General features: G+C 32.2%; 2 protein-coding genes and 1 pseudogene across 3 annotated transcripts; 2 read left to right on the top strand and 1 right to left on the bottom strand.

The window, feature by feature from the left end:
• The first annotated feature begins 2,614 nt into the window (after positions 1 to 2,614).
• Positions 2,615 to 4,415, top strand: LOC121229272 (tetraspanin-3-like; annotated as a pseudogene).
• Positions 4,416 to 4,986: 571 nt separating this feature from the next.
• On the bottom strand, positions 4,987 to 7,409 carry LOC121229273 (phosphatidylinositol transfer protein 1). Its single transcript, XM_041113086.1, has 10 exons — positions 7,203 to 7,409; positions 7,075 to 7,105; positions 6,841 to 6,989; positions 6,661 to 6,752; positions 6,539 to 6,546; positions 6,373 to 6,444; positions 6,100 to 6,267; positions 5,853 to 5,948; positions 5,473 to 5,595; positions 4,987 to 5,329 (listed from the first exon to the last, which is right to left on the bottom strand). Exons 1-10 carry the CDS (start codon positions 7,220 to 7,222, stop codon positions 5,231 to 5,233), a joined length of 858 nt encoding a protein of 285 aa, XP_040969020.1. The 5' UTR covers positions 7,223 to 7,409; the 3' UTR covers positions 4,987 to 5,230.
• A 1,547-nt stretch (positions 7,410 to 8,956) lies between these two features.
• LOC121229271 (tRNA ligase 1) lies at positions 8,957 to 24,500 on the top strand. Of its 2 annotated transcripts, XM_041113083.1 has the most exons (27): positions 8,957 to 9,275; positions 9,385 to 9,687; positions 9,791 to 9,841; positions 10,304 to 10,386; positions 10,958 to 11,057; positions 11,679 to 11,757; positions 12,273 to 12,396; positions 12,947 to 13,053; positions 13,861 to 13,989; positions 14,700 to 14,764; positions 14,906 to 15,055; positions 15,475 to 15,635; positions 15,759 to 15,790; positions 16,630 to 16,805; positions 17,164 to 17,243; positions 17,632 to 17,697; positions 17,799 to 18,088; positions 19,095 to 19,202; positions 19,695 to 19,792; positions 20,910 to 20,970; positions 22,110 to 22,186; positions 22,268 to 22,339; positions 22,416 to 22,492; positions 23,022 to 23,102; positions 23,402 to 23,504; positions 23,640 to 23,798; positions 23,888 to 24,500. In XM_041113083.1, exons 1-27 carry the CDS (start codon positions 9,159 to 9,161, stop codon positions 24,278 to 24,280), a joined length of 3,342 nt encoding a protein of 1,113 aa, XP_040969017.1. In that variant the 5' UTR covers positions 8,957 to 9,158; the 3' UTR covers positions 24,281 to 24,500. The 2 variants fall into 2 exon arrangements, with proteins under 2 accessions (XP_040969017.1, XP_040969018.1); XM_041113084.1 differs by lacking the exon at positions 8,957 to 9,275 and having other exon boundaries at positions 9,562 to 9,687; positions 9,796 to 9,841.
• Positions 24,501 to 27,617: the final 3,117 nt, after the last annotated feature.

Below are 27,617 nucleotides of genomic sequence, written 5' to 3'. Positions count from 1 at the left end.
TGACCACATGAAGAGTATTTTTTTTTCTTCATATGCCTCCTGAAGAGTGGTTTTTTTTTCTTAAAATGACTCAAAATGATTTAACATTTAATTTATTTATAATAAAATTAATTTAAATCAATCAGATTAAAGATTGTGTGTTAAACGAGTGACCCAAAATCTAACCATTACTACAATTTTAATTTTTTTCCCGATTCGGGAAATAAATAATTCGTAAATCTAAACATTTAACAAATGCTTATTGCTTAATGAACTTGGATTTTGGGATTTATGGACTTCTTTTTAGTTTTTGTTGACACTTTAGAGTGGGCTTAAGAAACTAATGGGCCTTCAAATTTGTTTTTTGTAGATCTGGGTTTTGAATGTTTTACTTTTCGCTTTCCAGTTCAAGAAAGGGCATGCCGTTTTAGCAATGAAAATATATTTTTAAATAATTTCAGAGTTTTTCTTCAATATCTTAATTTATACCCATATATCATACGGTTATTAAGCTTTATTGAAAACAAATATTTAGATGGATTTTTTTTTAGGAAAAAAACTCCTTCAAAACCTTAATTTTATCACTACGAGTTGCAATGCCTTTTACTTCTGGGAAGAACGGCATGGAGAAAAATAGAGTTTGATCCTGAAAAAATTAAAAAGAGAAGAGGGAAAAGAAAACAATGTTGGTTGGGTAGGTTGGAAGGGTCCACCGCGTCATCCGATGACTATATGATTTGTATTTATTCAGATCAGCTTTTTGTTTTGCTCATCCAAATAACATCCGAATCTTAACCGTCCAAACTGCCACCTTTGTAAGTCTACCCTCCAACTTTCTCATACTTCCAAGTAACCCCCAAATTATATTAATTGTATGTAACGTGCTCCTATTCTAACCAAAATGCAAAGTCCTCAGAATTACGAATAGTACCAATGAAACTAGGATTCTATATTCACTTCCATGTGAGTAAAGTATAGATGGAAATTGATGTCTACCTTTTTAGTAATATTCTCCTAATTGTAAGCTTCTTATAAACATCCATATGTGACACTCATATACTTGTATGGATATAATTTGAAAAAAAAACAAACATATTCATATTCATATAAATTATTAATTATTTTTATATCCTATAATTACTTCCTAATTCAATCTTAATGTTCAAAGCAATGGGTATGAGAGAAGCTTCGAATTGAAATTAATACAAAAAAGTAAAAGCATATACAGAAAAAAAATTAGAAGGAAAATTAAGAATCAAACAATACATCATTTTAAGTTTCAAATCTCCATTTTCTTCACATGGGATGGGATCCTTGAAGCAATTTCCTAGCAACTCCCTAACGTTCTTTCGTAAGACATTACTAGCTTTCACTCAATCTACATCACAAGTTAACTATAAAGTCAATAAAACTATCTTTTATAATCAAAATAAACGTAGATTGTTTTATTTGGCCCTCCACATATATAGAAAAGTCAATTTAGTCTTTTATGTAATTTTTTATCTCTTCTAGTCCTTCAAATTATACTATTTGTCAAATCATAAAAAATAGATTAAAAAGTTAATATTTGTTAATTTACTGTGTAACATACATGTGGAACCATATCATCAATTAATAATTTTTAAAATTCTAAAAAATCAAAAAATTATTTTAAAATTAAAATTATAAAATATTATAAATATTTTAATTTAAAAAAATATTAATGCTAACGTGACATACATATAGTATGCAACGCCTATAGCTTGTAACTTTTCTATTCCATTTTAAGGAGATTGATAAATTAAAGAGCTAAAAAAAGATAAAAAAAATTAAATAAAGGGGACTAAAATAACTTTTTTATTATTATAAAATTTAAGAATCAAATAAATCTTTATGCTTTTAAAAAATGAAACTATTATTATATTTAGTATTTAATTAAATTTTAATTAAGTAATCCAATCAAACCAAGTTACCAACCTTAAAAAAAGCACCCAACCAATATATCAGATAATCCAAAAATAACACCCGTTTAACTTTTTGCTTCTGCTGTTAATTTTTCAGTCAAAACGACACTATTAGTATATAAACAATAAAATGAATATAAAAATATCAAAAAAAATATTAAGGGTGTATTTGGATGAAAAATTTGTTGGAAAGATTTAATTTGTATAAGATTTTTAAGTTCAAAAAATTTGTGAGTAATTTCTAGATAGAATTTTAATAGCCCTAAATAGATGGTTTTTCAAATTTTCATGTAATTTTTTTATTCAATACAAAAAAAATTTAAAATTTAAAAATTATTTTTGTTTAATTATGATATGTATTTTTTAAATTTTTTTATTAAAACTATTTATAAATTTTCAAATATAATAATATTCAAATTGAATATTTTTATATTATTTATTTTTAATATAATTATTTTTAAATTTATAAAATTTTAATAACCTATATTTTCTAAATTAATTATTTACCCAAATAAGATAATTAAAAATTTTAATATTTTAAATTTATGACATTTTAAAAATCTCAAAAAAGAAAATCTTTATGTAAAGATAATCTTAGGAGTGCTTTGGCCAAAAATATACCCAAGGGTTTAACTGTAATTTTAAACTAATGCACTTGTGAAAATCTAAAGCTACCACTTTACTTGTAATAACATTAACTTCTAGGCATATGAAATAGAAACGCCTGCATCGAACAAATTCAAATCACTGGATTAGCTTCTAAGCAGCTTCTTCTCTCAGTAAAGAAGAAGACCCAAAATACTACTCAAAATAAAAAAAAATAAAAAAAAAACTGTAAAAGAAACAGGTTACACCACCAAAGAGATCAAATCAGAAGCAAAGAAATGAGGGCCAGCAATCATTTGATAGGGTTACTAAACTTCTTAACATTTTTGTTATCAGCAGTAATCCTGGGTGGCGGAATATGGCTAAGCAGCAGAGCCAACAACATCGATTGTCTCAAGTTCTTACAGTGGCCATTGATAGTCATCGGAGCCGCAATCATGGTGGTTTCCTTGGCGGGTTTCGCCGGCGCCTGTTATAGGAACACTTTCTTGATGTGGCTTTACCTCTTCGCCATGTTCTTCATCATCGCTGCGCTCGTCGGGTTCATAATCTTTGCCTACGCGGTGACTGATAAAGGGTCTGGTCGCCCGGTGATGAACAAAGGTTACTTGGAGTATTACTTGCGGGACTACTCGGGGTGGCTCAAAGACCGAGTGGTGGATGACGACTACTGGGCTAACATTAGGTCTTGTCTTAGGGATTCTAAAGTTTGTAGCAAGATGGGAAGAAGCTTTAATGGCGTCCCTAAAAGTTTGAAATGTTTTCTATGAGGAAGCTCAGCCCTATCCAGGTTTGATATTTTTCCTCTTTCTTCTTCGGCTTTGAGATACTCATGACATTTGGTATAATCAAAATGTTAAATTTTTATTTAGAAAATTACATTAAGTAGAATTATTTTATAAAACTAATGATAAAAAAGATACTTAAAATCATAATTTCTTTTATTTTGTTACTTTAAAAGTATATTTAATTTATTTTTCTTAAATTAGTAAATCATAAAGAGTACGTAGAAACTAAAATGCCATAGAAATATTTAAAAAATCTTAATAAATGCTACTGAAATGAAATTAAATAAGACTTAATGATAGCATAAAGTGTGTGTGAGTTTTGGCAGAGTTTGGTGGGTGAGGACATCATTCATTTATTTTTTGTTGCTTTATATGTTGTTGGATCTTCTGCGAATAATACGTTACTCGTTGAAATCAATTTCTCGAATTAAATAATAAATTTATTTAATTTGAATTAAAGCTTAAACAGAGATAATCTTAGTTTAAAATAAGAGCTTCAGTGAGATTATGATACTCAAACGCACCTCACCATCTGCCATCCAAATAGAAAACCAGTACAATGAAAAAGCATTATTCCCTAATATTCCATCTCACCATGGTTTTGTAGTCTGGTTGCTGCAAGCCCCCAACAGACTGCGGCTTTGTTTACGTCAACGAGACGCTATGGAACATAGAAGGAGGTACGGTCGGACTCGGAACAGACACCGACTGCCCTCGATGGAGCAATGACCAACAGCAATTGTGCTATCAATGCGATTCCTGCAAGACAGGGGTGCTGGACAGCCTCAAGAAGAGCTGGAGGAAGGTCTCGGTGATCAACATAGTTGTCCTTATCCTACTCGTCATCTTCTATGTCATCGGCTGTGCCGCTTTCAGAAACAATAAGAGCATCGATAATGATGAACCTTATGGCGAGGCAAGGATGACAAAAGCACAACCTAGTAGGATTCAGTTATAGAAACCTAATGGTAATGGAGGACATCGCTTTTATTTAGAAGATATGTTTGTATGTATGTTTTAGGTTTTGGATCCATATTTTATGGTCGGTTTGACAAATGAACTTGAATTTGGTTTTGTTTTAAGAGTGTGGGTTTCTGTATATCTTGGTTTTCGTGGTATTCCATTCTCCTTGCACCAATCTCTCATTTTTAATGTGTTGCATACAAAATATTGAATATTAGCACATCAAAGAAAGTCCACATAACGTAGCAGGAAAGAAGCCATTCGAATCTGCCATTCAAAGTTTTGGATTTGCTAAAACAAAATTGGATTATTGTTAGTAAAAGAAAAGAGTCTACTTTCAACTTTTTAGATTCTATTAATTTGAATTCAATGATCACCTTTAATCATGACTCATTGGAATCTGTAATACTGTCTCTACAGCTTTGTGATGGAAGACAATATTGCATGCAAATATGTAAGCAAGTATGTAGTACCATTCATCAAGTGGCATAAAAAAATTGTACTTTTCAACCATCGCATGATTAAAATTGAACAAGATGATGGTTTTTTGTATTTTGATACAAGCATAAATTCTATGGCGAGCAAAAATTACGAATCAAAGACGAATTATTAGCCTATACATTATTAATTAGTAAAGTAAAAAAACCTTCACAAATGGGTGAGTTGTCATTTGTTTTTAGTGTATAACAAAAAATAATTAAAAAATATTTGGTATTATTTTAAATTCACTTGTGAAGTTTTTTTTCTCTACTAACAAGGGATAAAATAACTACCCATGAAATAAATTCTGTTGAAACCTAATGAAAAACTCTTGGGAAAATGTAAAGAACGACAATTCAATGTTTATCCCTATTACAATATTTGAAACTTCGGTTTGGGGTTTTCGTATATGTTTGCTCTTCAATCCTTTGTGTATCGCTCAACAAAGAAACACTGTAATTTGCTTCAGAATCATGTCTTTACCCCTTGCTGTAGATGTGTTTTGCTATTATCGGTGAACTTTGACTCATGATCTTCAGTGTCTGTCAGCAAAAGTGGCTTGCTAATTTTCTGTTATAACGCAAAGGATAGTAATTAAATCGAGCGAAACTCCACATGAAAAGATTTTAAAAGTGAAAAGAAATGGCACACCAAAATCATTGATGGAGGCCATCCTTGCTTAGGAAGAAGACCAAAAAATAGAGGAATGCTACCTGATTTAGTAAGCAATCTCCTTGTTCTTCAAGTTCACTCAATTGTTCCACTGTCATACCATACCACTCATCAATCCAACCAAAACAATTCCGGTGACTTTCCACGAAGAGAGCTCTTTCACCCTACATGCATGATATAAAATTGCTAACAGCTTTGAATATAAGTGAGCGAGAATGAATATCCGGACCAATTTTTAATATCACAAAATGTCTATTTTCAGTTCCTTGCGTTTTGTTTCCTACGGTTGATTTTCCTTCAATGGTTTTCTAATAAAATGATATAAACTAGATTGACATGCTTCTTATATGCCAAAATTATGATTACTTTTTCAAATTCACCAATTACAGTACATCTAAAGATTAAGTCTAAGAAATTTTACCGCTAGCAAAGCTTGTTCAAGTTTACCACCAAAACCCCAATATGGTGCCTTTATTATAACCAACTTATACGCCGTCATTACTGGATTGCAATTTTCCTGTAAATATTGATATAACATGTAATTATTGACAAACTAAATTTTGTTTAAGATTTAACAAATAATTAGATATCACCAGAAAGATTCAATTAATTAGATACATTATTGTTCCATGAGACTGAAGATTTTGCTTATACACAATTATACCAACCTGCCATCCTTCCAAAAGTGGACCACGACCAGTTTTTTCGGATTTGAATGTGGAGAAGTCAAAATTGCCATTTCCAACTGCATAACTCCAGTAATCTGTTGTAGGCATAGTGATATCAATGAATTCTACCTGTCTAGCTGCCAATTGTTCTTTATTTAATCCATGCACCTGTTTGCAAACCTGATATTAGAATTTGGGGTGGAGAGGAGGACCTAATAACAAAATTTCAAACAAACGAGAAACCTAATTAATATGACTTCCAAAGGAACTTACATTTTCGGATTTCCCATTGTCTTCGAGATGGATAGTCTCAATTGTGACGCTAAGCTTGGCAAAGTATGGGCACTACAAGAATTTGAGACCTATGAGCATGCTTTGAGAGAAAACCATAATATATCTTTTTTCAAAAAAAGAATCTGAAGTAAACAAGAATAATTACCTTGATCACTGAGAAATATGATATCCATTTTGTACACAACAGAAGAATGACAAATGTTAATACAACTTATACAATGAACTCGAGCAATAAGTGGAAAATAAAAAGAAGACAACGTTGTACACCTGTTTTACATCTTGGATATGCATTCCAAGATTCTTCTTGCATGATGAGGGCATCTTTCGGTGCTAAAGTTGTAAGCCAAGAAGGTGCTTTGCTATATAAATTAACAACACAATGTATCATCTTAACGAACAAATGTGAAAATTAAACACCCTTAAGTAGCAAGCGGAACAAGAAATTACCTTTGCAAACGGTAGAGTTTAGAAGTATATTGACCTTTTCCATATACATCATCTTCAAAACCTTTATTCTCCAATACTTCAACACCTTCAGCCTCATTTGTACTTTGCTGTTGCATCTTCAATACCATGAATGTTTGAGCTACCCGATACTACAAATCAAACGCGGATCAATGAAGGAAAAAAAGAATGTCTTATTTGAATCATGAATTTTGAAACTTTTTAGCTAAAATTTACCTCTTCTAAAGACATAGGCATGACAATTCGACTTCAAGTTACCCCCACACAGAAAATAAAAATCATTAGTTAATGAAAAAAAAATACAAACAAACTAAAGAGAGAACCCATGTTTGGAAAAAGCATACAATTCCTTGACTTGAACCATGTTCTCTTCAATTGCCAATCTCCTTGCCAAGCTGCAGGTAGATTCAAAGAAGAAAAAAGGAAACTAGAAGGGTTTTTTTTTTTCTTGGAGAAACAGGCAGGTGGTGAAGGTAAGTTATAATTAGAGGAAGATAAAGGGTTTAGGTTGAGAAAGACAAATGAATTGTGGCGTCGACAACTGGTCATCTCCAAATTACGTTGTCATTGCCCTTTTATATTCCAGTTTGGAATTTTTCTAATTTTAAGATGAAAACCAAGGGAAACACGACCATTCACTTTTTTTTCTTTTTTGGTGTTTGACTTTTTTTAGAGATGGATTACCCTTTAATATTCCTATTTCCTAATAATTAAGTCAAATGAAGTTCAAACTCAAGTTAGATAATATTAAAACAAAATGTTTAAATTTATTTAATTGTTAAATAAAAATAGTTCATTTACATACTTTTATTATGGTTGAATTAGATAATACCCCAATGCATGGATAGCTTAATCGGATGGCTATTTTTTAAGTCAAACCAACCATATGTGATTAAAGATTTTAAAATGGGTAATTATGGTCTTTTAAGAAAATTTTATGTTAGGAGTTAATTAAGATTTGTATTATTATTTTTACATCTATTTCCTAAACGTTACCGGTTAACTACATATATGTTTTTATATTCTTGTTTGACTTTTACACGATAATAATTAGTTTGATGTATATTTTGATGCCTGCTCATGTTATTTGTTTTGATTGATTTCAATGGCTTGTCTTATGTATCAATTATTCACATATTCAACAAGGCTTTGTTATGTCCATTTCCCTTTTCTTTTCTTTTTTTTTTCAAAAAATATTATGTTTTTCACACATTAAATTTTGGTCATATGTATATTTTGACATAATATATGTTGTGTCATGTTTATGTAACTTTTTATAATGCGATACATTTTATATGTTAAATTTTGTTATTCAATTTTATATTTTGTGCGAGTTATAAATTTAATATTTATATTTTAATTTGATTATTTTTAATTTTTATTTTTTGAATTTTAAAACCTTAATTTTAATCAAATGATGTAGTTAGTTAAATTTTATTATTAATCTATTATTATGCGTAAAATTATAAATTTAGTCTATGTTCTCTAATTAAATATTTTTTGTTGCGATATATTTTGTGAAATTTTTTGAAATTTCAATCTAAATGCAAATAATAATTATTAAATTTATTAACTATTTTTTGTGAGTTAATATATGAAAATAAAAAGTTGACATAGTAATAATATGTTTGACGCACTACATTTTGAAAATAACATAACTTAATAAATTTAATAGTTACTATTTGATCAGAATTAAGAATTTTAAATTCTAAAAGTACAAGGACTAGAGATATCAAATTAAAATATAAATACTAAATCCGTTACTTACACAAAATATAAGTTCTAATAGCAAAATTTATCCTATTTTATATAATTTATCATAATTATTTAATTTAGTGGAATAATTTTTATGTTCCCTCATGTCTCAATTTATCTCATATTGTATATGATATATCAATTATCATGTCATGAAAATTTCAAAAACTTCAAAACTGAATTTTTTAAAACATTCATTTTACAATATTTATTTTTTCAATTTTATTTCAAATTATGGACACGTCATTTAGTAAAAAAAGAACTAATTTATATAACAATCGGTCATATTTGGATGTTTGTGCAATTAACTTATTTTATAATAAAAACCTGGAGAACAGTTTACGATGGATGCCCACAAATAACAGTGCGCCAGCGACACACCAAATCAACCCTACTTCACCTCCACCTCTCCCCGGTTCAACGGGTGACTCAGTCCTGATATTCAAGAGCTGTTTCTAGAGAATTTGGTGCAACTGAATAGCTTGCGCCAGGCTTAGGCTTACGCTTAATATATTTAACAAAAACACCCCTTTTCCAAATATTGAATGTCGGCATCGCGGAGATTTCTCTGCACTTTATCCCACTCCTTTCCTCATAAATCCACTCTTTTTCCTTTCTCTCGCTCTCGCTACTTTTATACTCTAGCCATGTCCCAAAAACAGGTAATATAACTTTCTTTAGAATTTAATTGTGAGAAAGTGTTTCTTTTCGCTCTTTTGCTGCAAATAAGTTTATGTTTTGAATTTTTTGATACAAAAATGGCAACCGAAGACAAAGCCGAACCCGTTTACATCTGCTTCCGCATCGGTCGATGAAGCTGTTACTTCCAAGCTCGGTGGTTTGAGTATCTCCGACGGACACGTTTGGAAGCCGAAGTCCTATGGAACCGTTACTGGATCCAACGCCGCTTCCGCCGCTGATGTTCAAACCGAGAAGAACAATGTTGATTTGAGTAGAATTTTTTTGAATCCTAATTTGTTAGAAATTTTCAAAGTTGATAATTCGACTTATTCACTTGCACAAATCAGAGCTACTTTTTATCCGAAATTCGAAAACGAAAAGTCTGATCAAGAGGTAGACTGTTTATTTAAAAATTTTCCGTCTTTCTGGATAACGGAACAATTTGATTTTCTTTCTCTGTTTATTACTTTTGATTATTGATATATAATGTATTTAGATTAGGATACGGATGATCGAGATGGTGTCTAAAGGTTTGGCTACTTTGGAGGTATGGAACACGCTACTTTTTAATCTTTGTTTGGGATAAAAAAAAGAGAAGAGAATAGTTGTAAAGTTCTTTATGCTTCTTTGAGCTTTTACGGTTTCGTAGATCATTTCAAAAAGGCCATTGACATAATAACTTTAAGATGGTTTGTTTTAAGTTCTTCTGTGTTGATTTTTCTGCTTCCCTGGAAAGCTACTAAAATGGAAATGAAAAGAGTAGAAACAAATTACAATTATATATGGTATTTTGTTTTAAAGTGCGCAAATGCTTATAGATGTACATATACTAACTACATTGTTCTATATTAAATTAATTTCTCATTGTATATTCACAAGATTGTAGTTTCTAATTTTCCAAAAGCAAAAAGAACGTAGAAAGTAACAACTAAATGGGAAGTTAGATTTTAATCCTTTTTGCTGAAAAGCGTATAAATTTGTATTTCTTATACATTTCAAACTTCTGCAGGTTTCACTTAAACACTCTGGATCTCTTTTTATGTATGCGGGCAATGAGGGTGGAGCATATGCTAAAAACAGCTTTGGAAATATGTATGCTCAAACAATTTTGGATCCTCTTCTCTATCTCTTAATTTTAAATTTAATTTGTTGTTCTTTCTTTTGTTTTTCTTATTTAATGATTTTAAGCACATACTCTAGATATTTCATTAACCAGTGGGTGTGGTATTGTTACACGTTTGAGGTATATATGCATTGTTTTTTCTCTCTCTCTTTACCAGTGACTACTTATGACGTAGTGTAAAAATCAGAATTTCATGCACGATGTATTGCTGAAAAAGAGAAACTATTAGTTATAATATAGATTGCAGAGAGATAGGCATGCCCCATTTTGCAAAGTACAATTTATTCAAATATAAAAATTGCATGGGAGGATTTGTCAATGAGATTGCTTTTTAGGTGTTTCTCTCCTTTAGAAAAATGCATGCTTAGCATAGGTGCCAGAGGTCCTTGGTTGGGGGGGGGGCTTCTATCATCTTGAAGCAGCAGAAATTAGTGCCTGGGCCCCTGGAGTTCTTGAGTAAAATCTGCATATTATTTTTCTCCCTTGTTGTTATGGTTTCTTCTGTTCTTTGCAGCTTATAGAGTTACTCTTATGCTGCAGTTACACTGCTGTCGGTGTTTTTGTTCTTGGGGGCATGTTTCATGAGGCTTGGGGAAGTAAAGCTGGAGAGAAGCAAGCGCAATTCAATGATTTCATTGAGGTAGCATTCTAAGTAACTGGTGTGGATGAGCATAAAGTGCCAAGGAAATCTGCAAAATGAAAATTATATTAATTCATATTATTCTACCCAATTAGAGTCTGCTTTATCTCTATCTATCTTCTGCATGCTATTTCAGCTTTTAATTTGCATATATCTATATAAATATTGCTAATGCAGTGGAAGTTGATGATGTGGTGATGGTTTAATTTAAAAGTGATTATCGATTAATCAGATGTTGGATACGCAATATGTTATGAACTTGTTTTTGTTTGATTAATTAGATGTTAGACAGGCAAAACGTGGTAACTTCTTACTTGTATGCCTTTCAATTTGGGGCTTGTTTCTCAGACATTAAAAACTGAAATGAATATCAAAGAACTGATTATAGGTGGTTGCTTTGCTATATGGTAAGATGCAATTTAAGTGCATTTGATGCTTGATTGAATTTCACTCTTTCGTAGCATTTTTCTGCTGCAAAAAGGTATTCTAGGACACGGTTCTCTTTTGGTTGTCTAGTTCTCTTTATTCTAGATGGATATTCTACCAATTTCAATTTCAATGGTTATTAAAATTTATCTTGACTTCTTAATTGACAGTTTTATTATCTTTAATATTTTCCAGCGGAATCGTATTTGCATATCAATGGAGTTGGTAACTGCAGTTCTTGGAGACCATGGCCAGCGCCCTCGAGAAGACTATAGTTAAGTGTTTGTCTCTTATTATTGAAGTCTTTAACTAGATGTCAATCTATTTTTCTTGATGATCAAGAAATTACTTGAAACGTTAGTAAGAAAAAGTAATATACTTTCTTATTAATATGTAGAGTCTCTACTAGTATTGTCAGATGGTAAGGGGGCCATAGGGATATTTATTTCCCCTATGCTACTTAGGACTTGGCTGTGAGTGTTGTATTTGTATGTGTCTGACACATGTATGTTCAGCTTTTCAAGTTTTTGGAATTAGGCCATATTTTGATATGGGTCGGACATGGTGTTAGACATGGGTACTTCAAGAAAAATGACAAAAGAAGTCAGAACAACATGGCCTTTTCAGCTTGGTTAATGAAATGCGAGGGCCAATGCTGGTTTTTGTTTCATTTTTACGAGTTAAAAAATTATTTTATATGGTTTGTGATGTAACTATCTTTCTTAGTATGCACCATGATTTACAATTGTTTGCATTATTCTGATGTTTACATGCTATTGCTTCCTTCAGCTGTAGTAACAGCTGTCACTGAATTGGGCAATGGAAAGCCAAAGTTCTACTCCACTCCTGAAGTGATTGCTTTTTGTCGTAAATGGCGTCTACCGACTAATCATGTATGGTTGTTCTCAACAAGGTGATGGCATTGGATTTTATAATACCATAATTCAAAAAGTTGTTTGATTCATTGTATTAGATCTATATGTATGTCCTAAAATTTATGGTCTCAAGAGGCTCTTTATAGTGATAACTGAGGATCAGATATTTATGCTGGTATTTCAGTTCTATTTTGTCTATATGATTATTGGAGACTTGTTTATATCAAAGTTTTACTCATCATGGTTGGAATGAATTATTTTATGTGCTTTGTTATAAATGGCATTTCTTTCCTTGTTCCCTTTCACAATATTGGTTGACCTGAAAGTTTAGAGTTTCTTAACATGGCTCATTGCTAAGTTCTTCAATCAACTGTGGTTAATTTGTGCCATTACCAGTTTATTTTCCATTCTTCAGCATCTTTTTTTTCGTTGCTGCACTTATTCTTTGTACAAATGCATTTCTTGCTTATTATTTTTAAATATAATTTCTTGATTTTGGCCTCCCTCATTTAACACGTTCTGTTCTTAGATACATGTAAAATATGAAACTGCAAGTTACCGGTTCTGATTATTCTTCTATAAATGTAGGAAGTCAGTTACATCATTTTTTGCTGCTTATGATCTGTTATGTGAAGAAGGAACGGCGACTTCTGTATGTAGGGCTCTTGATGAAGTTGCAGATATATCTGCACCTGGTAGAGTTTTTCACTTAAAATGTCTTTCAGTTAGCTGGTCAATTCATTCTGTTTCTTCAACTAAACCAATTATACTGGGAATATTGCCAGTTACGAAAACTTTACTTGGGTGATCCTAATAGTTTAAAAAATGGAAGCAACAGGCTCCTCTCTCTCTCTCTCTCTCTCTCTCTCTCTCTCTCTCTCTCTCTTACTATCAAAGAATCATATCAACAATTAATTCCAAGTTAAATGGATCAAGTCCATTGGTTACCACCCAGAGGGAGTATTGAAATGAGAAAGTAGGGTGAAGGAATAGATGGAAATTAATGTACTATATGTAGTCATAAGGTAAGATGCGTATGGAGGGCATGTTCGACTTAAGTATATCCCTTTAATTTCTTTGTTTGCTATCGGCTAGTATGTAATGATGACTTTTGCTTAATCATGCAACAATTGATCATTAAAAAGACATTAAGGATGTGATGAACTCTTTATTGTTATTAAATGATCATATACTTCAAGATTTCTAGGCATGATACCTAGAATTTCTTTGTTATAGAATTTTTTTTTTTGCAAAATTGTGGCTTACTTAGCTGAGGTGAGCATATTTTTGTACATTTATCCGGGGCAATATGGAGTCTTATCACCTAGCGAATGCTAAATGGTACCTTTTTTTACGTTTTTCAAAATTTTCTTTTTAGCATACTCAAAAGTTAGGTGCAGTGTTATAGCATTCCATTTTGGAGTTCTTTTCTCTTGTAACTTCAAATGAATTTATTGTGAAGCATTTGAGCATTATTTAATCCCTATTTTATTGACGTGCAGGTTCTAAAGATCATATTAAGGTGCAGGGAGAAATCTTGGAGGGTCTTGTTGCTCGTATTGTAAGTCATGAGAGCTCAAAACATATGGAGGAGGTCTTGAAAGATCACCCTCCTCCACCTGCTGACGGAGGTATGATGCTGTAATTCTCATGCATTTTGTTTATGTTCTCTGTTGCTCAAGTAACTCTCTTGCGAAGATATCTATGTCTTTTATCCCCTTTCCTTTCTTTTCAAAAAAAAAAAAAAAGCCACTCTTTAATACATTCAGAAGAAAAGGACATCTTGGTTTATCGTTAGAAGCAGACTGAACTATCTAGAAAGCGAATAATGAGTGATGACTGATATGCTTCAACCAAATGGTTTAATACCTTGTCAAAAAGTGCAATCATCGTGATGGCCTTACCCTTTTTTGGTACAAGGAGGCTGTATCCTGGGGATAGAGAACTGGTTGTTAGTGCTGGAATTAACCTCAAGCATGCAAGATGCCACGTCGTAAAGGTGGTTGTATGAACCAACTGGTCTAAACCCTGATCTTACGTACACGCTTATGTATGCCTACATAAGCATTCTTCATAGGGGCTGTTCCTTCATTTCTTGATTCCTTAGCTTCTAGTAAGACCTGCGGACTATTATTCTTAACTGCGGTGTCATTCCCTGCATTTTTTATTGATTCTTTGTATGGTACATGAATGTCTCTTTCTCACCCCCTTTAGTTGAGTTTTCTGTTTCATCATGGATGGATAAGTAGTTTATTACTTTGGTTGTTAAAAGATGTGTATCTCTTTGGTCAAAACTACTTAGTTCTGCTTTTGAATTATGGAATTTCCCTGCTTCTTGCAGCTGGCATGGATTTGGGACCAAGTCTAAGGGAAATTTGTGCTGCAAATAGGTTGGATGAAAAACAGGTGACATGGAATTTCCTTAATCAAATGCTGTACTTTGTATTCTGTTTTTATTTTTTTCACACTTTTGATTAAATAAATTCTTATCAATTAGGATTTTTTTTTATTGTGAATCTTTTTCTTTTCTTGAAATCACCACTGCAGCAAATAAAGGCTCTCCTTCAAAAAGTTGGTTCTTCCTTTTGTCCTGATCATTCAGACTGGTATGAGTCACATTCAAGAAATGCAGACAGATCTGTACTTACAAATTTTTTGCAAGCTCATCCAGCTGATTATTCAACTACTAAGTTGCAGGTTAGGCTGTTCTCTGCTCTCCCTTTCTTCCACATGTACAGCTTGTGCATATTCAACCCACCTGAAATTGAACCCTGAATAACCTCCTATATTTAGTTACTTCACCCAATAGTCAACACTGAACAGCCTAAAACCTGCAGTGAAGCAAACCAATAAACTTGAGCTAAAAGTGGACTGTATGTCATGTTCCCTTCATATTTTATTATCTATGAGAAAGAGCAGCAAAATACTGTTACCATCTTCGTTTAGGAACCGACCTAGCAGAAATTGAAGCCCTATGGTTCTGCCTCTTGTGGTGGCAGCAAGCATTTCCTTTGAGTAGCCAATTTAGCTTCCTTCATCCATTGAATTTTGGTTTTCATATCGTGCTTCCAGGTATAATTTACATGCAAAATAATAATATGATTTTTTTAATCCAGGAAATGATTCGTTTGATGAAAGAAAAACGTTTTCCAGCTGCATTCAAATGTTATCATAACTTCCACAAAGCTGAATCTATGTCAAGTGACAACCTTTTCTATAAAATGGTCATTCATGTCCGTAGTGACTCAGGATTTAGGCGTTATCAAAAGGAGATGAGGTATTTCTTTAATCCTTAATTTCCTTATTTTTGGACATCCTTTTTTCTGTTCTTTTGTATGGGAACTTTAAAATTCATGTTCCTTTGCATTTTCTTATTGAGCAAAAAATTGGAATGTTTCAGGCACAAGCCAGGATTGTGGCCTCTTTATCGAGGTAAAGATAATTGATCTAGATACCATTTTAAATGATAGATTCATGTTGAAGTCTTTAGGGACATGATTGTGAGTGTTTGGTGCTTCCGAAATTTAGGAGAATTTGATTGTAATTTTTGGAGCATTTTGCTACATCTTGTCTCCATGCTTCATGAGCTTTTCCTTCTGTTTGTAATATATGTTATTTCTTGCAAGTTGCCTAAAAATAAAATAATTTTTGCAACTTCAGCTCATATGATAATGGTACCTATATGTTCTGTCTGCAGGGAAAAAAAAAGCTGAGTAACAGTTTACATGATTAGGGTTAAAATTTTTATTCGTAGAGTATTGCTTGACAATCTTATTATTGGAAGAACTACTCTATTGATAAAGTGAATAGTATTATGCAGTTCAGGAAACCTTAGCCAGAAATTGATTAATCAGTTAAAATATTTTCATCTCTAATTGTGCAATGGTAACATGAAACAGACTGATGGTAAGACGAGGGGTGGAATTTGATTGACTTTGTTGTAAACCTTTTTACTGTTAGTCTTCACCTGAATGGTATACTTGTTTACCATGGGAATCCTAGAAATGTATTGGCTTTCAATGGTGGAAAAACCAAAATAATTGAGAAAAATGGCTATGTATTTTGGGAAAGAGATGTAAGTTGATTGAATTTACAGTGAGGGCCAAGAACAGCATGGTATCAAATTATTGAATTGACCTATATGTTGATGTTAATCTTTTACCTGTGTGATGATGTTACTTTCCACTCCTTCTTTCCTTTAAAAGCATTGAAGAAAACTACCCTAAGTTAGAAAAAAATTAGTTATTCTCATGCTCTCTGTTTTCTCTTAGGTTTTTTTGTTGATGTTAATTTGTTCAAAGCAAACAAGGAACGAGCTGCTGGAATTGCAAAAAGCAACAATGATATAGTAGGACATGTAAATAATGGAAGTAGCACATCCACAATAGATGGTTTAGCCAATGAAGATGCAAATCTAATGATTAAACTGAAGTTTCTTACATATAAGGTATACTTTATGAATCTCTTCATTAGATGAGCTTCCCTTTAATTATTAAAGGGATAGGGGGTTATGATTTGGCCTTCTGCAATGATCCTTTAGCCTTTTAAGCATTATGAAGTGTTCCTCTGTTCTAATTCTGTTTTTTTTTTTTTTTGCTCGCAACATAGTAATACTATGTAATGGTTATCAGAGCAAGGTGTTTCTGCTGTATTATTTGTATGAGAGATGAATTGCCAGGGGATGAACATTTGTTTCAAGAAAGTTCCATTTATTACTTGGTTTTAATTTTACAGTTCTCCCAATTAGTAATTTTCATGTGATATTCCTTGAGAGTCTGATTTTCATCCTGCTTTGCCCTTACCAGTTGAGAACATTTCTGATCCGCAATGGGTTGTCGATTCTTTTCAAGGATGGTCCAGCTGCTTACAGGGCTTACTATCTTAGGTAAGGTTTGAAAGGAAAGTTAAATAGTGTGATGCTATACTATTTACTGAAAGTAAGTGGCAAAAAATTGGGGGGGGGTGTGTTGTATAATGATACGTAGGAGGCATTGGTTCTTGGTTTTAGATGGTAATCATGCTCAGATGTTGAGGCATCTCTCTCTCACAGTCTCATTCTCCCATGTTAAGCATTAACTTTCTGGCCTCCTCTCTAATTTCTAACATGTTATGAACTGTTCGTTCTTTCTGGTGATATACATACACATATAAGCTACAAAGTTTTTCCTCTCATGATGTTTTCATTTTTGAATCCTCAAGTAAATCCATAAAATCTGTGTAGTGGACTTCAGTTAAGCTCATTTATGGAAAACTTATCCCTTTCTGGGATTTAGGCAAATGGAGATTTGGGGCACTTCAGCAGGAAAGCAGAGAGAACTCAGCAAGATGCTTGATGAATGGTAATGTGAAAGTATAATTTTGTGTTCTTGGATGTGATTTCATTTTTCATTCTCTAGTACGCCCCTTTGGCTTTTGTTTACATTTCCAGCCTTAATTCCAGGGCTGTGTACATTCGAAGGAAATGTGGAAACAGACAATTATCATCAGCAATATACCTTTCTGAAGCCGAGCCATTTCTTGAACAGTATGCAAAACGTAGTCCAGAGAATCAGGTTCTAATTGGATCTGCTGGGAACTTGGTAAAGACTGAAGATTTCTTGGCAGTTGTTGAAGGAGGCATGGATGAAGAGGGTGATCTTGCGACAGAACGGGAGGAAGCAGCAGCAAGTCTTAGCCCCTCAGTCAAGGACACTATTCAGAAAAAGGAGGGTTTGATTGTATTTTTCCCAGGTAATATGAATTTTCCAATTGGCTGTAGCCCCACTTCTCTTTCTTGTTGATAATTCTTCTACTGTTATTGATGCAGTTTGCATCCATCGAAGCTCACTAATTTGGTGCCTTAATATCTGAGTTTTATGATATTTCTCTTTTTGTTGCTAAAAGTTGGGACTTTATGTTGTTGAAGGCAAAAGGTTTCTTTTAGAATAGATCATAGGATCCTGGAATTCCTTAACACTCGTCAAAAAGGGCATTCTTAGACTCAACTTAGTGGCTCATGCTGTCCAGACGAACTTTTTAGAAAATAAACTATGATTGTCTTTTGTACCTTCCAGAGTCCTTTTGGTTTACTCAAGACTCTTTATTTTTTGGCGAACTTTTCTTTTTCCCCTGCTATAGACTGTGTGTGTGATCAATGATTTATTATAATTGTTTATTCAAAATAACATGCTAGTAAGAAAACTTATATAACATACAAACTTTTGTCCCTTTGTTACCAGAATTCAAGTTTAAAATGTAGAACATTCAATATATATTTTCTTGCATTTGTGTTGTAAAATAGGTTGAATATTTTCAAATTTTCCATTAATTACCAAGTTCGAAGAATGTGAGATTGAAAATTGTAAAAGGATTGAAAATGCTTGATACAAATGTATAAGGAACTGTTCTGACCAGTTTCCTATGTACATGGTTGAGTAGTTATTATTGATAGGTAATAGGTCGCTAAATATGTGGATTATTTAGTTCATGCGTGCAATAGTGTGATTTAGTTGCTATAGAGGAGGAAAAAACTCAAATTTTATCTGAGCTGCCACAAAGCAAGAAACTGCTTAGAAGCTCTCTTCAGTGTCCATAGGCATTTTAATTGACATAATATGTTATTTGAATAGAAGTCCTAAGAAGTTTTATTGAAGATTTATTGATTTTGTCATATGTGATTCAAGATTTCATATTTTATTCTTTTGACTATTTTCAATTTTTGTCTGTGCATTGATCTTAATATGATTACCATTGTCAGGAATACCCGGTTGTGCAAAGTCTGCATTTTGCAAAGAACTATTAAATACCCCAGGAGGACTTGGAGATGATCGACCAGTTCAGAGTTTGATGGGTGACCTTATCAAAGGTATATAATAAATGTGAAATTGACCCATAATGCTTTCTGTATTTGTAACCTTTGGTGGTTCGAAAACATTCCTCTTTAGTTAACATGAGTTTCTTACTTGAACATTTTATGCCTATGTCTATCTAGGACCTTTCTCTCTGTTCTTTCTTCTCTGATAATGCAGAAGTGGTTGGGGTGTTGGCAGCATTAACTTTTGTATGTCAATGGTTGTTCGGGATCAGTATATCAATTATTGGTTAAAGTAATAAGCAATTTGTTTTGTAGAGTCTATCAAAATGTTTCTTGAAAAAATTAGCTAAATTGTTAGAATTTTTTTTTTTCACATTGTTGATATATGCAAGGTATCTTGTTGGAATTTTTTTTGTCACATTTTACATTAGTGCTTCAAAAGGAAGGGAAGCTTTATTTGGGGGTTTGATCAAAGTAATGTGTGTTATTGATTTGCTAAGAATTACTTGACGTAATTGAGGTTATGCTTTTTTGTATTAACAGGAAAATATTGGCCCAAAATAGCTGATGAGCGCCGGAAAAAGCCATATTCTATAATTCTTGCAGATAAGAATGCACCAAATGAAGAAGTTTGGAAACAGGTAATTCTCATCTTTTGTGACATGTTCCGTGCACTGTTTCGATGAAGTTTACAAAAGATAAATAAGAAGAGGGTTTAGACTGACAGTAGCTGTATTGGTACACCAAATTGTCAACTTTTGGGAGCTGCACTCAAAAGTACTAAGTCGTCTACTTTTACTGAATATTCATACCCTATATGCAAGTGATGGTATATCTTGATTCTTATTTTAATGATCAAAAGGGTCATATGGATGAAGTTGACACATCGTTTGAAAGATTAAACCCCCCCCCCAAAAAAAAATATATATATACATATATGTTCTGTACATATGGCGAAAGTGATTACATGTTGATATGTCTTTTATTTGACAAAAGAACTATTAGTCATAAATGGATATATTGTAGATGGTATCCATGCCTTTTAATGGAAAAGATAGCCATTCAAATTATTTTAGACGGGATTTTGTACTTGTATAATGAGATGATAGATTTACATAGGGAAAAGGGGAATGAGAACTCGTGCATATAAGAGGAACGCCTTTAATAGTAAAGTAAGCCAATTCGACAGTTATGGTTGATTTTGCTTTCTTGCTTACTACTAGACGAATGTAAGGTTGGAACAGTATGATTACCTCTTAAGTAACTTAAGGTTAAATTGATTTGATCTGAGTCCAACTAGAAGTTCATGTCTGAAACCTCCTCTAGTAGTGAAATGAGAAAATGATCAAGTTTTTAGATTCTCAAAACCTAATTGGCTGCATGAATGTTATGGTTTGATTACAAAGTGTTTCATAGGAATTGTGTACTAGGTTGTGGATCTGACTACATATTTAAGCTAGTTCAGAAGTTCATTTAGTTTGGCACGAGGTATATTTTATAACAGTAGCGGACACAAATGTCCAATTCTTTTTGGGTTGTCATAGTCTGTATGCTTGACTCTGGAGATAGTAAGGATTTTCTTATTACTAGTATTGTATCACTCCCAAAAAGAGCAGGGATGTAAAGACCCGAAATGCCTGGAATTTGAAAAGTGTGAGCTTATTGGATATTTTGTTTTTTGATTTTGCTATAATTTCCCAGTGTTAGGTTTTTAGGATTCTACAAAAATTATTTTCATGGTCCTTTTTGTATGTGCAGATTGAGAACATGTGCCATAGCACCAGAGCTTCAGCTGTTCCAGTCATACCTGATTCTGAAGGTTATATATCTTTTGCCAATAATCCCCCCCCCCCTAATTTGTTGTGAAAGTTAAACCCTCCGGGTGCATTTCATCTTTTGGTTGCTAGTTTATTTTGTCTGCATATGGTTGTCTTAAAATTGTCCTTGTTTCTTTTGTTGGGGCCTAAAGGAAAACAAATGTGTTAGAGTTGGTCATTTTATCACTCAAGTTGTTTTGCATGGGTTGGGTCTTGGGTCATTCAACATATAAGCTAGTTTCCCCATCCTAGGAAAAGAACAAAGCTTCATTTTATGTTGTCTCTAAGTTTTTAGATTTGAGTCGTTTCTGTCACTTTTGAGCCATGTTGTTACATCTCGGTTGAATCCCCTTAAGAAAAATGCATGTAGAGGTCTGACTTAATATACTTGTACTAATGTATATTACTGATTGCGGTGCCCAAGATACTTGGCATATAAGATTAAGTAAACTAAAGGGTTTATGTAGGACAAGTAAATTAAAGTTCTAGAAGATTATTATATTCACTAGACTGACTATTTGGATTAGTTATAAGACGCCAAACCATTTTTGTTTTCCTTTTCAGTATCTGCATCTAAGTTGTTATAATTTTTGTCTAAATATTTGACACCTTTTGGAAAGTAAGTCATTTTTAAGTCTCACTCTATTTTTAGTTCTAAATTTGACTAATTTTTATGCCAAGATTCATTAGAGTTTTGACTTATAAGATTTCAACTTTTTTTTGCAATATTTGAAAGAATAAGCTTGAAAGGCATCCGTATCTCTCTTTTGTCCATTGGTATTTAGCTAAGGCTTAAGAATACTTGACAGCTTTCAAAAAGTAAGTCATTTTAAGTCTCATTCTAGTTTTAGTTCTAAATTCGGCTATTTTTGGTGCCAACTGGCATTTAGCTAAAGCTTAAGTAGAAGAAAAACAAAACCAAGTTATTGAAGTGAAGCAAATCCAAGATTGAACCAACATTGTGTTCGCAAGGTAGCTATTGCCTGTTTGATGATGTTGTAGAGGTTTCAGATATGCATTGCACACTGACAGCAAAAGATAACTCTGTATTTACTGTCCTTAGAAAAGTTGGGAGCCCAAGCAACTTATGTTTATTCATCAATTATCTCAGCCTTAGTTGAGTTTCTCTATCAACTTGCAGGGACCGACTCAAATCCATTTGCTCTTGATGCATTAGCTGTTTTCATGTTTCGTGTGCTTCAACGAGTCAATCATCCGGTACTCAATGGCCTTTCTTTAAACATCACATTCCCAATTGTTACCCTCTATCTTACACTAGCTCAATTCATTAAATTCTAGGGTAATCTTGACAAGTCATCTCCAAATGTTGGCTATGTGATGCTAATGTTTTATCACCTTTATGATGGAAAGGTACTTTATACTGTTCAAAATATGGTCTTGGTTCTCTTTCGCATAAAGCTTTTCTAACAACTGCTCAAATACTTAGAGTCGCAATTATTTTGAGGATGAATTGGTTGAACGTTTTGGCTCTCTTGTCAAGATACCATTGTTGAAACCTGACAGGTGAGAATATTGGCCCCTATACTAGTTGTCTATTTTAATAATTCGATGTATTTTATTCTAATAAATGAAGCTACCATTAAAAAGATTGAGGGAGATAGAAATAAAATGAATATTAATAACAAGGACATATATTTAAAGTTTAAGAGAAACTGATAAAAAGTCATCTAAAAAACAAAAAATAAGGCAATGGCAAAGTAAAGGTGGTGGCAACCAGCCTCTTTAACAATAAAAAGGGAAAAGAATAAAGTGTCCAGAAGACTCAAAGAAAGTGAACAGACACTTGAGGCTTGGTTGTGAGATTGTAACCTCATTCCATTCCACCTTGGACGGACCTATTGTAATTATCCAGCTATTTTTGAACTGTATGATTGTACTATTCTCTAGTATTGACTTTACAGTATTTTTTTTGTGATCCCTCCCTTCACCAAATATATGATAAAATTCTCTCATCTTATGAAATGAAACTGAATGACATTTATTTCTCACTTTCTTTATTTTACTAATGTTTTGTATATTCTTCCAACTGCAGGGGTCCCCTACCTGCTTCTTTGATATCAGTTCTGGAAGAGGGAATAAATCTATACAATCTTCACACTAAGAGACATGGAAGGTTGGTAAAAATGTCTATACAACTATACGGTTGCTCAAAATAGTTATGATTTTTTTAAAAACTTTAGGACGTATCGTCTCCTCCGACTAGTAGTCTTTTTCAACATGCCTGTGAATAAAACTAGTGGATCAAAAAAGACAAGATAAATGTAGGTTGCAAAAATTGTGCTTCCCGATAAGTGGGCCCTGAACCGATCATAGTAATGTCGATTTCTATTATAGGCTTTTTATTGGTGGCACTATTATTACTTGTTAGTGATGCATATATTTACATCCCCTTTTTTCTTCTTGTTTCCTTAGATTGGAGTCGAATAAGGGTTCATATGTACAGGAGTGGGCTAAATGGGAGAAGAAATTAAGGGACACTTTGTCTGCCAATGCTGAATATCTTAATTCTATTCAGGTCAAGATCATTATCATCATCTCTTCTTCTACTAGCATTCAGAAACAAAAAATAAGAAAGTAGGAGGCTTTCGCCACTTCTATTTTCTTAAAAGATTCTTAGTTTATGGCTCACCTCACAGCAATTTCTTGTCAGGTTCCATTCGAGTTTGCAGTTCAGCAAGTGTCGGAACAGCTGAGAAAGATAGCAAAGGGTGACTACACTATACCAAGTACTGAGAAGAGGAAGCTTGGAACTGTTGTTTTTGCTGCTGTCGACTTGCCTGCTGCAGAAATCCAGGGGCTTCTTAACAAGGTGATCAATTCTTTTCTTTTTCGTCCACAAAACTTCCCAGAGTTTCTTCAACAGAAATCTGAGTGACATAATTCCTTTAAATGGAACAGTTGTCTGGTATGAACTCCAATGCTGAAGCATTCCTCGAGGACAAACCTATGGACAACTTCCTCAGGAAGGCTCATGTGACTCTGGCTCACAAGAAAAGTCATGGTTTCTCAGCTGTGGCTGGTTATGGCCTCTACCTCCACCGTCAGGTTCCTGTGGAACTGAACGCTCTTCTGTTCACTGATAAAATGGCCGCACTTCAGGCCCAACTTGGTTCCATTGACGACGAAAAGATAGTGTCGAAAAATGAATGGCCCCATGTTACCATATGGACTGGGGAAGGAGTGGCGCCCAAGGAGGCCAACACATTACCTCAATTGCTCTCAGAAGGGAAGGCAACTGTTGTTGAAATCAACCCGCCACTCACCGTATCAGGTACGGTGGAATTTTACTGAGAACGCTGTATATGACCCTTTCTTCATTAGCTCATGAGAGTTGCTCATGAATCGGGTTGGAATTGGATCAAATTGGTATACAAAAAAGGAAATAGAATTGCCTACTCTTGAGTTTCCATTTCATGAGATTTTGCGGATATACAATAAAGGGGAATGGGCATAGTGCAGTGCCACATTTTTGTTCAATGAATTTTGGCTTCTAATAAACATATGTTCATAACACGAGAGTGTTTATGTTCATAACACGAGAGTGTTTATGTTCATAACAAGTAAATTCATGTACAAATTTGGCATAGGAAAAAAATGTTATGTTATCCTCACAAATATATATATTTTTATAAATTTTAATACGATAAATACTACTTACTTTAGATAAATATATGTTAATAATTTTTATTATATAGGTTGAGACGATCGTGTTTTCAAATGATGTTCGTGTTTAACTTTCTCGTGATCAATAAACATGCAATTATATTCTCGAATGATATTGCCATATGATGCCTATCGACGTTCACTTTCTGTTATTGACGGTAGATGGTTTCATCGTGGAAAATATTGGCTTGAAAATGATTGATTTACATACATACACGCATATATACCTACCTACATAATTTTATTGAAAAAGCTGTCCCAGTTACTTGATAGGCTTTAATTGACTCATTATTTATAAATGACAGGACATGTATGAAAATGGAAATTTATCATTGTCGTAGTTTTTAGTCATGGGAAGGAGGGAGGACCGTGGGAATATTTTTTTAAAATGTCGTTAATATATATATTTAAAGTTTATTTAAGGGTTTTATTGAGTTGATATCATAAATTAATTGGATTTCAATTTAATTGAGTAATTGTTGAATTTTTTTTTATATAATACTAAACATAAGTTTTGGGAATATTTGTCATTTAAATTCAATACATGTTATTGATTTATTTTATCTATATTTACATTATATTTTGAGGGGTTATTGTGTTGATATCACTTTTTACCTGAGTTTTAATTCAATTGAGCAATTATCAAATATTTTTTCTTTTATAAAAAATGAATATTATTGTAGGGATATTTTTATCATTTAAAATAATGCGAAACTTTAAAAAAAATGCTTTATAGGATTTGAACTAACAACATTATAATTTTTAATATTTTCATCATTTTTTTTTGGTCATAAAGAAGCTTTTCATTTCATCATAACAAGAAGATACAAAATATTCAAAGTGGGAAACATAAAACAAGAAGCCATCGTAGTGGCAAAAAGCTACACAGAGCATCCTTGAAATTAAAAAAATGATTGATTGTCCTTCGAAATTGGGAGAGGAATAATCACCATACAACAAGGTTTCAGTCATTTATCCGATTGCGACGAATAAATGGGTGTGATCTCACAAGGGTTTTCTAATTCATTGACCAGTTTAATCTAAGCCCAAAAATGAAAACATTAAGCCCCAATAGGATCAGATATACAATAACGCTCAAAAAAGGACAAAACAGTAAGCCCAAGGCTTAAATAAAATTATATGAAATATATTTATTATATAATTTTTCACTTAAATCGTGTGTACCTTATAATTTTGTGTATGTTAATGCATCTGGTTTTTGTGTATTATTCATCTCATTTTACATTGTATTTTTCTAAGTTGTTTTCATATAATATTTCAATTTATTTCATATTACGATTTTTCATGGTTTATAAACATAATTCAATTGGAAATGATTTTGTTTTTTGGTGTAAATTTTTTGTTGTATCTTTATAATGTCATATTTGCATATTTGTTAGAATACTTCAATTTACATAAAAATGATATAGGTTGACTTGTTATTGTTTGTGCTATATATTTTGTGTTCACAGGGCTATAAATTTATACAATTATTTATATGTTAGTAATCTATTTCATATAAATTTTTATATATTAATATATTCATGTCATGTTCATATTAATTTTTATCTCATATTCTGTCTCAATTATTTTTTTATATCGTGAATTCATCTTATATTTTACATGATTTGTATAGCAATAGAATTCTTTCAATTCTATAATAAGAATTAAAAAATTGTCACGCGTTTATTAATAAATTTTTGTTGGCTTTTCCTTTTAAAACTTATTGTATTTGTGATTCTCTTATAGAGAAATACAGAGAATTGGGGTTGGTAACTCGTATCACTGCATAGCATTGGAATAAGCAATTGAGTAAAATTGCAAAGGTGATTTTGTGGGTTTGATGTTTCGGATCTTTTGTAGCTCAACATTAATGGTGATAGGAGAGCATGTATGAAGCCAATGGTAACATACAAGAACCCTTTTCTTAGCTTATTGCCCTTATTTTTATGAACATTACTTTATCAACTTGTCACTTATGTTCTCTTTTAGAATTGATTAAAAGTAAAGTGTCGAATATAAATATATGTTCAAAACAATAATACATAATCTTTTTTATTTTTATTTTTTGTATTTACTTGAACAATTATATCTTTATATGTTCATTTTTAAATATGTATCATACATTAGGAATTAAAATAACATATTTTCATAGATATTAGACATAACAACAAAGACAAACAGCTAAGTACCAACTCTACAATTGATATACAAATATGTGTTCAAAATAAAAATGTATAGTCATTTTTTTCTCTAAATTTTTGCACATATTTGAACTGTCATATCTTTGTATGTTAATTTTTAAATATGTGTGATACATTTAGAATTATAATAACATTCAGTGAAAAAATTGTTAAAATATATCATATCTCTGTAATTAAAGTCACTTAATGTTAATCTATAAATATATATATATATTTTTTTTGAAATTGTTAAAATTTATTAAATCCACTGAGAATCGATTTATAAAAATTTAAAGGCAAACCGATCTAATGAATCAATGGCGGGCATAATTCATCGTCAATCAATTTTATTGGTAATGGATGCAAATGAGTGCAGGATTGGGTTTCTTCTTCGAGATGCCTACCAATATAAAAATAGGATAGTTTCATTAATGGTAGATTTATAACCAGAATCTAGGTTTCTTTTAAAAAAGTTGTTAGTATTTATTTTACATGAATTCTTGTTATTTATTTTCAAATATTCATGCCTATGTGAATAATATATATATAAGTATTTTAAAATAAAAACACATTCATGGATAATAACAATTTGTAAGCCATTGTTAAAAATATGGCTTCAGACTCCCTCGGGGAATATCTTAAATCGATTTTCCCAATCGTATGCCTTTTTTTTTCAAAAAAAAAAATTAAAATTATTTTCAAGTTATTTTACAACTTAAAACCAGCTTGAAAATGTATGATAAATAAGTTTTTGCTTGAACATAATATAAATACGACATGAC

Source organism: Gossypium hirsutum, chromosome A05 (genome assembly GCF_007990345.1).
Source record: "Gossypium hirsutum isolate 1008001.06 chromosome A05, Gossypium_hirsutum_v2.1, whole genome shotgun sequence".
NCBI lineage: Eukaryota > Viridiplantae > Streptophyta > Magnoliopsida > Malvales > Malvaceae > Gossypium > Gossypium hirsutum.
This window is presented reverse-complemented; position numbering and strand designations above follow the sequence as displayed.

Excerpts from the sequence above, each read along its gene's own strand:
- LOC121229271 (XM_041113083.1), top strand. The coding sequence starts at position 9,159 with ATGTCGGCATCGCGGAGATTTCTCTGCACTTTATCCCACTCCTTTCCT. Across the intron at positions 9,276-9,384 it reads TAGCCATGTCCCAAAAACAG|ACAAAGCCGAACCCGTTTAC; the intron begins GTAATATAACTT and ends TGGCAACCGAAG. Across the intron at positions 19,203-19,694 it reads GATGGGTGACCTTATCAAAG|GAAAATATTGGCCCAAAATA; the intron begins GTATATAATAAA and ends TTGTATTAACAG.
- LOC121229273 (XM_041113086.1), bottom strand. The coding sequence starts at position 7,222 with ATGGTTCAAGTCAAGGAATT. Across the intron at positions 6,753-6,840 it reads AAACTCTACCGTTTGCAAAG|CAAAGCACCTTCTTGGCTTA; the intron begins GTAATTTCTTGT and ends TAATTTATATAG. Across the intron at positions 5,596-5,852 it reads TTGAACAAGCTTTGCTAGCG|GGTGAAAGAGCTCTCTTCGT; the intron begins GTAAAATTTCTT and ends TCATGCATGTAG.